The sequence below is a fragment of the Schistocerca nitens genome, chromosome 1, assembly GCF_023898315.1.
Source record: "Schistocerca nitens isolate TAMUIC-IGC-003100 chromosome 1, iqSchNite1.1, whole genome shotgun sequence".
Classification (NCBI taxonomy): Eukaryota; Metazoa; Arthropoda; class Insecta; order Orthoptera; family Acrididae; genus Schistocerca; species Schistocerca nitens.
This window is the reverse complement of record NC_064614.1, coordinates 419,611,564-419,623,813: the sequence shown is the minus strand read 5'-3', so window position 1 is coordinate 419,623,813 and position 12,250 is coordinate 419,611,564. Positions and strand designations below refer to the sequence as shown.

Below are 12,250 nucleotides of genomic sequence, written 5' to 3'. Positions count from 1 at the left end.
TTAACATTGTCAAAAGCTTTCTCTAAGTCTACAAATGCTAGAAACGTAGGTTTGCCTTTTCTTAATCTTTCGTCTAAGATAAGTCGTAAGGTTAGTATTGCCTCACGTGTTCCAACATTCCTACGGAATCTAAACTGATCTTCCCCGAGGTCCGCTTCTACCAGTTTTTCCATTCGTCTGTAAAGAATTCGCGTTAGTATTTTGCACCTGTGACTTATTAAACTGATAGTTTGGTAATTTTCACATCTGTCAACACCTGCTTTCTTTGGGATTGGAATTATTATATTTTTCTTGAAGTCTGAAGCTGAAGCTGATACAGAGACTAATTTAAAAAAATATATATATTTCACCTAGTATTATCCGTGATGAAGCGCTTGTGATGTGTATGCATCTAGTCCCAGATCGCTTTGAATTTAAAACCGCTGAAATAAATGCCTTTTTATAATCGTCACTTGTTGTTTTCAATCTTGAAATAATGTGGTGTGCTGACAGCAGACATTACTGTCTATGGTGGTTTGATTGGTAGGATACTTGGAAAAGTGCAGTCAGTCTACAAAGAAGATCGCCCAGAAAAAAATGCGACCATCCTAGAGTACTGCTTAAGTGTGTGGGATCCATACCAAATAGAATTACGAGCGGGCATTGAAATATACCAAAAAGGGCAGTGGTTATTTGATGCACAGAAAATTTGAGTTGGCAGATGTTTGAACATAAACGCAAACTGTCTCTGGGAAGGCTACTTACAAAGTTTCATGTGAGGAATGTAGGAATATTTTACAACCTGCGACGTATCGCTCTTCCAGTGATCGCGAAGACAAGATTAATTATAGCTTGCACAGAGGCATTTAATTAGTCGTTTTTCCCGGACCGTGCGGTAATGGAACTGGAGGTACCCTTCGTCATGCAGTGTGTGGTTGTAGATGTATGTTGTGCGAGAAACCCCATGAGCGAGGTGCCTTATCTAAACAACGGCCTTGAAGCAGCCAGTCACAGCTCAAGCTTCATGTTTATTGACAGTGGTCACTGCTCCACACACTTAAACACAAACCAGGCTGATACACTCGCCTAGGGAGGATTGTAGCGAGCAGCACGGCGCGCACCGATGGTGCAGGCTTTGGCCCTCTCAGGGGCAGGTAAACGCCATAAAAATTTACCCTAGAAGGGCATGTACAACAGTTTAAATATTTCAAATTTGATCGACTTGTAACCCTTTAGTTTATTATTTTGATATGTTTTCTACAGTACGTTGTAAAAATTCGCCTTAACAGCAACAACAACAAAATATTATTGCAATTTTGTCATATGATGACATGGTTGGAGACCATGGCTATTGTTTGAAGACAAATGTTGGTGTTGGGACAGCAACCAGCCACAAATTTACTTTCAGTTCCTTTATTCAAAGGGTACCGTTACCGGTTTCGAATCGTTATGATTCATCTTCAGACGGTTTACACGCTTTCCTTATAACATGTGGTGCGTTTTTTACAAATTGTCGTGAAATGTCGGTTTGGAGTGTTTGTTTTCAACAGATGTGGATACAATTCCCAGTGCATTCTTATTGTTGCACACGTAAATTTTTCTCACTGAACACTTTAGATTTATCACTGAAGATGAATCATAACGATTCGGAACCGGTAACGGTACTATTTGAATAAAGGAACTGAAAGTAAATTTATGGCTGGTTGTTGTCCCAACACCAACATTTGTCAACAAAATATTAGCATTAAATATGGTCACCGCTGCTAACCGTCACCCCATTACAGTATAAAAATTCGATGGTTTGGGTTTAAAAAAAAAATGGTTCAAATGGCTCTGAGCACTATGGGACTTCTGAGGTCATGAGTCCCCTAGCACTTAGAACTACTTAAACCTAACCAACCTAAGGACATCACACACATCCATGCCCGAGGCAGACTGTAGGGCCTAGAACCGCTCGGCCACTCCGGCCGGCGTTTGGGTTTAACTTTGACATAACATTCCTTTAATTTGCGTGGTGTCTCTTGAAACAGTTCATGCCTGCTCTGTCAGAAAGGTACTTAGCACACTGAACACATCCACATTGTTCGGACCAGGGTTTATTCTCGAACTGCAAACTGCACATCTTCTAGATGATGATTGAAAAGGCTGATGTCTACTGCTTTCGTGATGAATACTTTACTTTTGGTTTGTGTGCCTTGATCTGAGATGATCAACTGTTTTTGTGGACAGGGGATGAAGCAGCAGCCACTGAAACTATTTTTGAAGCCAACAAACTTTTTACACCTCCCAGCGAAAGTAATGTCGGGTCATCGTCATCACTGTTGTGACTAAAAGGAATTTCATCAAATAATATTAGGTAACAGTCCGTCAGTTACTTTTTGGCGAGGCATACTGGATGGAAAAGAAGGGTGTCGGTTAGCACCACTAACTACACAGAAATCCATCTGTGAATTATAGAAAATTGTATTCAAATAAAATGTAATATTGCATGTAGATTTATAGAAGGTTAACACTCAAATATCTACATCTACATCCACATCCATACTCCGCAAGCCACCTGACGGTGTGTGGTGGAGGGTACCTTGAGTACCTCTATCGGTTCTCCCTTCTATTCCAGTCTCGTATTGTTCGAGGAAAGAAGGATTGTCGGTATGCCTCTATGTGGGCTCTAATCTCTCTGATTTTATCCTCATGGTCTCTTCGCGAGATATACGTAGGAGGGAGCAATATAATGCTTGACTCCTCGGTGAAGGTATGTTCTCGAAACTTCAACAAAAGCCCGTACCGAGCTACTGAGCGTCTCTCCTGCAGAGTCTTCCACTGGAGTTTATCATCTTCGTAACGCTTTCGCGATTACTAAATGATCCTGTAACGAAGCGCGCTGCTCTCCGTTGGATCTTCTCTCTCTCTTCTATCAACCCTACCTGGTACGGACAAACGGGTAAACAATTAGTACCACAAATAGCGGTATAAAGAAGAGGTACAGAGAGAAATGCTAGACACTTCCACGAACACCACCAATAATGCATGAAATATCAGCTCGTGTCGTAAATCCGCAGCAAAAGGACTACCGCCCTTTCGAGGCGTCTACTTATGTAGTTGGTCACAATGACGCGCACCTTTCAAAGGCTTAATGCACTGGTAAGACTTGATTCATCGGCGCCTAGCCATGCCGGGAAGCAGCGAGGCTGCAGCATAAACGCACTCCCGCGTAGCAGTCGCTCTATGACAATCTGCATGGTAGTGGCGTCAAACAAATGCCCGTCGCGCACTGCCTGGGAAGGGCACGTGGCGTGACGTGTTGACGTCGCTGTGACGAGGGCGAATCACGGTCATGCGCCAGCTGCTGTCAGGGATTCCCGTCGTCTTGGGCGCCGGCGGCGGCTCAAACCGCGACCTTGCTGGCGCCGAGCACAACACGTGGGGTATTGATCCCGCCGGCGCCCCGACGCCGGCCGACGCCTGGCGAGCACCCATCGATCCCCGCGAGCGCCGGGCCGGCGACGTCCGGGTCGTCATTGCCGTGCCCGGTCGCCCGCAGCGGTCTTGCGCAGTGCGAGTCCTGGCGTCGAGGCGGCGAGCGAGCGACTCGGCCCGGCGACGCGCGCGCACGAGCACACCTGGCAGCGCCGTCTGTCCCATCCCATTACCTTTTGCCGCGCGTGCTGGCGCCAGTTAGTCTGCCACACTGCACCGAAGGTCGCCCTAGGCTCTGACTCGGCTGCCCCTCGCAGCTCTTAGTGCTGTCCTCAACCCCGCATTCTGCGCAGTACCTACACGTCGTAGTCGATCTGCACGCCACCTTCGCCAGAGCGTTGGTAGGCAAACGACACCTGAAGTGTGTCTAGAGGAGGATCAACTGTAGGCCGTCGACAAAATAATACTGAGGGCTAGAGGTTTACGTTGTTAGTTGTACTCTCCATGGCCTGCGTCAGCGCCATCAACAACAACAACAACAACAACGTCGTCCTTGGTGGTGCAGTCTCAGATTGCGACAACATGGTAAGCATAAAGCCACACTTGTACTTCTTTTCCAGCGTATTATTTCTGTCTCTTTGCACCCTACAGTAAATGTCCTTCGGTTGCTTTCCATATTTGACTGTAAACACTTCTCTGACTGTACTAGTGCAGTAGACTCCACTTTTATGTGCCCTACCGTTATATTTTTCAGAGGAACATTAGAAAGTATGAGATGTCACATACTTACGGAGCCATTTGTCATATTATTTCTGAAGTCAACATCCGTTTTTCTCAACACATACGAATCGTACAGGAATGAATGTGGTATCGTTAGAAAGGTTTTTTAACTGTCTTCTGAAATTACATACCGATTTTGCGTAAAAAGCTTACTATATATGGAAAATTTTAACAATTCCTTTAACTGTCGTAGGCAAAACGGCATTATGAATGCCCAGGAGTTACGAGCTAACTTATTAATCACGAATATTTTCATATTATTTCATTACAAATACCATTTTATATGTTCTAAAGTACATATAAACGGGATAAATTGTATACAACATTGTCATAGATACTAACCGAGATCTCTGCGGTAGTCCACTATATCTGCCCTTCGTAAAAGTTGACTTTTCTAAACGAATATACTGTCGGAAACGACAAACTTATTTGTCACTGTCACCTTAAATTGCGGTTGATCTATTGCTGCTACTGCGTGACGTGCTTACTGTAACTGAATTTGGTTCAGAAGTATGTGCACGGCAATATATATACAAGGACATGTCATAAATTCTTGATTATTATTTCATGTCGTTCGGTTCACTTTTATCCCAACGATTACACGTATTCCAAACACTGTCATTACTTAAAATTATAACATTGCGGAAGTTTCACACAGGTCTCCCGGTTTTTCTAGCTTACGATTTTCTGGCCGCATCACTTCATCACGGTTTGCTAAACACAATGTCCCCTGACTAAAGGCATTTCCACGCTTATTAGATCAACTGCATAGATTTAGTGTTAAATGTGTCACCATTCAATGCGAGCATGAATGGGTTTGCGGACCTTTCATATGTAATTATCGGACATTAACGTGATCGTGTTATGAAGACCAGCTAATTGCTTCTCAAAGAACGCACGTCTGTACTGTTCCGTGACACACTTCAGTTTGACACAATAATCATTCATTCATACTAGTGTTTTAGAAGTAAATCGGCATCAACTTGCTAATATAGTTAATATAAAGCCTGTTTTGTGTACCTTCCAATTAGTTTTTCGCAGTGTTGTGGCCTGTAGCCCCTAACTCTGAGCTGAAATTTCGCTGTTTTAAGAGTAACGCATATTATGTCATTTGCAACATACGCAGAAAGTGGTACCGTGCAGCAAAAGGAATTTGGCTCTCCGATTCTATTGCTTACCAGACAGGGCACACAACTGTGTTTGTAAACATCGCGTTGCATGTGACTATAAACTCATAGCGCCGCTTTTTCCGCAGTTCACTATAGTTAACGTGGTTTTATCCCCATAGCCCCTTAAAATATCAGGTACGACTCATCTTAAGAGAGAACGCTCAGCTCGTATCTTCTAAAAACCCATTTATCGTGATATTCGACACCGATTACTTCATTCCGCATCATATTAGCGACTGACAGACAGATTAGGAGATTTCATTATGTCGTTGCACCGCCATATTTACGTTTACACATCATGAAACTAGTACTAAATTTAAAGCTTGGGTCAATAACCTCAGTCGAAATGAAAATAAAAAGCCCTGGCTAATACTTCAGTTTATGATCTTACAGATTGAAAGGCGGTTGGAAACAGTTCGTCTGGTCTTGTTTACTTAACGAATTTAATGGACTTTGTTTGAGAGTTTCTTTCTGACATTGTATTCTTCCATTAGTGAAATTGTTCTAATTACATTATTAAAAATCATTCTAGGAAAAATTACTTCTTACAAGAGAAACATTTTCAGTACACTAATAATACCACGAATTTGCCTATAATACTAACCATTGTAATATCGAGACAAAGGATCTTCCGCAGTTAGTGTGTACATTTTCATGCAACATGACAATTTTTCATGTAAGTGAAAATGTTTTAAACGAATGGTTTAAAGAAATATTAGGTTCACGGCGTAACGCATTTTGTTTAAAATGGTCGTTAGCTATTTACAACCTCTGATAACTGAAGGCAACACAGGTACGGAATTGACTGCTGCATTCATTAAATTAGTTTGAAAACACTCTACTTGTAAAATATCACACTTGGGAGTGTGGAAGCAACGCAAGTAGCGTTCTTATTAATACACAAGTGGGTGGGAGAGCTGCTTTCGTCTTGGACTCACTTCAGATGAAGTGCGTCAAAATTACAGAACCCTGAACCACTCGCTGGTGTAGCTACGCGTTCCAAATGACAAAAAAATTTCGTGCAGAATTCAACAACCAAAGACCAAAGTGAGTATTGCGCAAGAGTAGACTTTCTCTCTCTCTCTCTGTGTGTGTGTGTGTGTGTGTGTGTGTGTGTGTGCGCGCTGTGTAGGTGATCGATTTGCAATGACACCTTTAAAGACTGGAAGAGAACACAAAGTTGGCAAAGTTCTCACTTGTACCCGAAATCGGAATGCAAGCAACGAGGTACTTACAGGAGCAAATTTGTCCGTGTTGTAATAACAGTTTGGTTTTGTGATGTGGTCGAGTAATAACTACGCAGTCTCACAGGCTGTTTGCCGCTATACACATTGTAAACGTGCACGCTGTTTCCCTCCAGAATCGAAAAAAATAATAATTTGGATAACTCCGAGTAGGACCAGCGCGCTGAAAGTTCTGTACGTAATAATGTTTATATATAGTCCGTCCGTCCTGGAGATCGAGAATCTCAGCAGTCTTCGCCTCTTACCGACGATACATAGTTAATAGCTAGATATTGGATCTGGGAATTTCAAGACCGTATCAGAATTCCTATAGTCGTTCCTCAGACTAAAATGGACATACAAAAAGAAGTGAACAGGGATTTGAGTTTATACATGGAGAGAGAGAGAGAGAGAGAGAGAGAGAGAGAGAGAGAGAGAGAGAGAGAGAGATTTATTAAAACATTTTTATTTTCGTATTACAACTAACATTTTGTGTTTGCTTGCGGTAATATTCGTATACTACGCTTTTGACGGATGATTGCAATGTATCTTCAAATGGCAAAAAGATATTTTATGTGTGATATAATTACAGTTTAACAAGTGCCAGATTTTTTACTACTTCTGTGAAACCTTGCTTGTGGCCAAATTTCATTTTTCTAGGTCAAGGCAAAGCAAGCAATAGGTTTTGCTGGGTGAGTTTTTCGAGTATCAAAATGTGACATAAAATGGCCGTATCTTTTCATTGCGTTGACCCAGAAGTTTGAAATTTTGCTATATGAATTTACGGATTGTCAGTTTTTCTTTTAGAGATGAGGGGTGAAACTGTGGACGCTAAAAAATGGACTGCCAATTGGAGACATCGGAACATTTCCGACATTCTTCTGTTTGTTTTCAATAGGTGACAGAGCAGCCAGAAGCACTTGCACGGTGTATGGGTATAATGTCCTTGCACAGAGCAACGCAAGAAAATAGTTTTCTGGTTTTAAGCAGGATCGTTTTGACGTTACTCTACCAGGGAGACCTTCGGTGTTTGATGAAGAGCGTTTAAGTTCATTAATCCACAGTTATTCACGCCACTGAACTGCCAGATGTGGTGAACTGTGATCATTCCACCATCGTGCGACATTTTCGTGCAATGAGGAAGGTTCAAAAATAGAGTGTATGGGTACCGCGTGCCCAAACCAAAATCGCAAAAATCAGAGGGTGGGCATATTTGCGTGTCTGCTCGCTCGTCAGCAATTGGCTTGTGAAAAACACCGGCCATGCCTATCATGCATCGTTGCTGGTGGCGAGAAAAGATGTTTTTATGCAAAAGTAAGGAAAAGAAAGGAATGGTTGCGTCCAAACAAAGCCGCAACTCTCTGTACAAAAGACTGTGCGCATCCATAAAAGATAATGTTATGCATCTGGTGGAACAGTGATTGGTGTAGTATGAACTGATTCCCCGAGGTGTCAGCATTCCTGCTGACATTTATTGCGAACAGCTGAGACGTCTTGCAGACGCAGTCCAAGAACAACGACCAAGAAGATCTCGCGAAGTGATGGTACTTCACGTTAAGCCCGCCCGCATTTTCCTGGACATACAATAACACTTCACAGTAGTTGGGTTGGGAAGACATTCTCTACTCACCTGACTAATATGATCTTGCGCGCTCAGATTTTCATCTTTTCCGCTATCGAACACCTTGAAGGAACTTCCCTTCCAGATTAAAACGTCCTTCCCACATTGTTCGACGAGGTCTCCGCCTCAAAACCACATTATTTCTACAGTCATGGAATAGAAAAGTTAGCTCAGCGTTGGCAGACTGCTGCAAACAGTAAAGGAGACTATATTATGGGTGAGCGAAGTCCGTTATGTGTATCTATTATGTTTATTAAACTTACGGAAAAACGCTACGAACTTATGGACCAACCCACTTGACGTGTCAATTAAAACCTCATGGGAACCAATGGAAGACAGTGAAACTTCCTTTCTGATTAAAAGTGTGTGCCGGGCTGGGACTCCTGTGCTTGCTTCACGAAGAAGACGGATTACCGAACTAGCTAAACACTCTAAAATGGAGGATCGATAAAGTAAAGGGAGGCCTCGCTACCAGCGATCCCAGCAGCACCACCACATGACTTCCCCCTTTTTTAATGTATCAGTGCTTGTGGATAAGTGACACGGATTTAACAGCAGAAACAAGCGACCGCGTGGCATCAGCATCTCGCTGCTGGAAAACACTGTCCCTGTACACCAGCTGCAGATTCGTTACTGCTGACCACTCACCTGCCAGAGTAATACAGGCAATAGCTGATCGTGCAGCCACTCCTCCATAGCAATCATTACTTCGTATTGTCCAGTGACATCCGAGAATGTGACGCCGGTAGACACCTGACAAGGGAACCTCCCCATCGCACCCCCCTCAGATTTAGTTATAAGTTGGCACAGTGGATAGGCCTCGAAAAACTGAACACAGATGAATTGAGAAAACAGGAAGAAGTTGTGTGCAACTGTGAAAAAATAAGCAAAATATACAAACTGAGTAGTTCATGGGAAGATAGGCGACATCAAGGACTCTAAGAACACAGGAGCTCCGTGGTCTCGTGGTAACGTGAGCAGCTGCGGAACGAGAGGTCCTTGGTTCAAATCCTCCATCGAGTGAAAAGTTTAATTTTTTTATTTTCAGTTTATGTAACAAACTATTGTTTTCATCACTTTTTTGGGAGTGATTATCACATCCACAAGAAAACCTAAATCGGGCAAGGTAGAAGAATCTTTTTACCCATTCGCCAAGTGTACAAGTTAGGTGGGTCGACAACATATCCCTGTCATGTGACGCACATGCCGTTACCAGTGTCGTATAGAATATATCAGATGTGTTTTCCTGTGGAGGAATCGGTTGACCTATGACCTTGCGATCAAATGTTTTCGGTTCCCATTGGAGAGGCACGTCCTTTCGTCTACTAATCGCACGGTTTTGCGATGCGGTCGCAAGACACAGACACTAAATTTATTACAGTGAACAGAGACGTCAATGAACGAACGGACAGATAATAACGATGTAAAAATAAAGTAAAATTCTCACTGGAGGGAAGACTTGAACCAAGGACCTTTCGTTCTGCAGCTGCTCACGCTACCACGAGACCACGGCGCTCCTGAGCTCAGATTGTCCATGATGTTTCCTATGTGGTCCATGGACTACTCAGTTGGTATATTTTGCTTATTTTTTCACAGTTCCACGCAACTTCTTCCTGTTTTCTCAATTGATCTGTGTTCAGTTTATCAAGGCTGTGCCAACTTATAACTAAATCTGAGGGGGGTGCGATGGGGAGGTTCCCTTGTGAGAACCGAAGTAAGGCAGTGTCACCGGGAGACCATCACCGTGAGACAGTAGTTAGTCATCTTGAAGAGGACCGCTGCAAAGACGGCCGAAACGACTGCATATTAGTTCGTTTTAGTGTTTCGTGATTATGCAACCTAACATACAAAATGATTCTATTCAAATCTGTCAGATTTTACATTGAACAATGCATTTGCGGATGTATCTTGGTTTTCTCTTACGAAGTACGTATTGATAAGACCCTTAAAACTGGAGGCTTACATGTAATGTATGGTTCTGGTATTAGGAAATGAGTTAGTAAATAGTATTTTGTTGCCGGTTGGGCACGTTATTGAAACTGAGATGGAAGGTCATATAAGTTCCATGTTTATAAAATTAGTGGAGAAATAAGAAGAGTGGTTTGGAGATGCCTGTTGAAAAAACGCAGTTTATTTTCGTAGGTATGGAAAGACGTGATTTAAAACCGAGAAGGTACACAAAGTTCCATCTGCCACACAGCATAAGGTTGCTCGCGCTGTGTACCGTAAATGTAGCCTAAAAATACCTTATGAAAATACTTCGGCCTCACACTGACGGCGGATGGAAGGGATCTTAAAGATTTACAGACTAAAAGAAGGAAAAATGTCTTAAATAAGCTGTTAACGTCCAATACTATGAAAAACAAGATTTTCAAAGATACAGAACTCTACATTACAAGAGTTTTGTAAAAAAACATAGCGTCATATGTGGCAAAAGTGTAGACTCTTGACAGAAAAATTTAAGAGAGGCTACACGCGATGGAAATGAACTACTGGAGATAACATTCTAAAGCCATAGTAACCTCCAGAGTAAGGAATGAAAACATAGAACGAGTGATGAAAACCGATTCAACATGATTATAGTGGATAGGGAGGGAAGAACTGTAATGGATTGGCCATACGAGGCGTGTGGATGATAGCAGAATACCTCAGAATTTGGGCATGGAGGGACCTTCAGGAAGGCAGCAAATGGAAAGAAAAGGAATGGAATGCAGGAAAGACAACGCAGAAGCTTATTCGGGAAAGAGAGATGCTATAAAAGAACCGCTGCAATAAGGCTTTAGAAGTTAATGGTGACAATGACGTATTTTAAAACTTGTTGTTCGATAGTGAACCCCACCCGATGAAAGGAGGGATAATGTCAGTCTTGCCTGTGAATGCTTGTATTGTAAAGAATAAGTTACTCAACCTGGAAATCATCTACTATACAGCGACAAGAAATTGTCTGAGCCTCTGTCGGCCAGTCCCTGGCTCTCTGACACGATAATCTAGGCCTTATTATTTTCTCATGGTTATTGCTATGAAGACGTAAACGGTCGTCCCAAATTAGCTACTGATTGGAAATTCGGTGCGTGTGTTATCCTGAATGTGACAATTGCATGCCGTTAATCCCTCAGCTGTTAAGATGTAATTGTCGCTAGTAAATCAGACGTGACGCATAGCTATTGAGTAGACAACTGCTTTTACTATCCAGGCTACTGTTAACATAATCCACAATCACAGTGTAATAAGACCAATATCTATGCGCTAGGAAAAGAACTGAAACTATATTACTAGTTGGTAAGTACTTAAGAGCGACTGTAAGAATAAGCACACATTTGCCGTAGGCTTCAGTTTGAGATGCCAGAGGATGTACGAACAGAGGCGAGAACTTGGCAGTAAACAGCTAATGAGAAACTGCTGGCCGTGACCCACCGGACGCAGCACTCGGAGCACACTTCCAGATCACTACATAGATATAGCCATTCAAGATTTAGACATCCGACCAGGAATTTGGTTCAGATTTCTACAGTCGCTGAACAACGTGGTATACAGTCCGAAGATCAGGCGCTGTCACCTTTGCAGAAACGAGAAATGTGAATTTATTTTTAACTGATTCATCTGTAGCAGTCCCGTTGTCATGAAGATCTGTATTATGATTAAAAAGTTGCTGAGGTACATAGAAGATGCTTTGGAGCTCAATTAGTTTCACTTGGTGGCAGTGGCGAAGGTGTTCACTGAGTAGATTTACAACTAGTGGAAGAAACTCGGCTGTATTTATTTAAATAGGTTCATTCATATCATTTTGCAGACAGTAGCCATTAAAGTTGTATTTTTACAACACAAGACAATAATGACCGTCACAAATTTTACATGCGCCAGAGTGCGTGACAACATTAAGATAACGTTAAATACAGTGCTTAGCAAGAATGCTATTAGCAAATAAATGTTTCAGATATTGGTGTTAATTACTCCGTAGAAAATTACGGAGGTCCGGAAGCTAGTTTAAAATTGTTTATACCACGTATTGTTTGTACTTTTGGAGGGAAAAAGCATGAAAGGCTTAATGGCAACGGCAGGCG

The 12,250-nt window shown here is 42.3% G+C and overlaps 1 protein-coding gene across 6 annotated transcripts in view; it reads left to right on the top strand.

The window, feature by feature from the left end:
* LOC126250148 (uncharacterized) overlaps positions 1-12,250 on the top strand; it is a 637,275-nt gene that overhangs the window by 111,605 nt on the left and 513,420 nt on the right. The window contains exon 1 of one of the 6 annotated variants that reach the window (XM_049951538.1): positions 3,582-3,981. The exons of the other annotated variants lie outside the window; for them this stretch is intronic. Within the exon in view, the coding sequence (XP_049807495.1) occupies positions 3,901-3,981 (81 nt within the window). The 5' untranslated portion in view covers positions 3,582-3,900. Of the gene's footprint in view, positions 1-3,581; positions 3,982-12,250 lie in introns of those variants that run through there. 6 annotated transcript variants of the gene reach the window in all.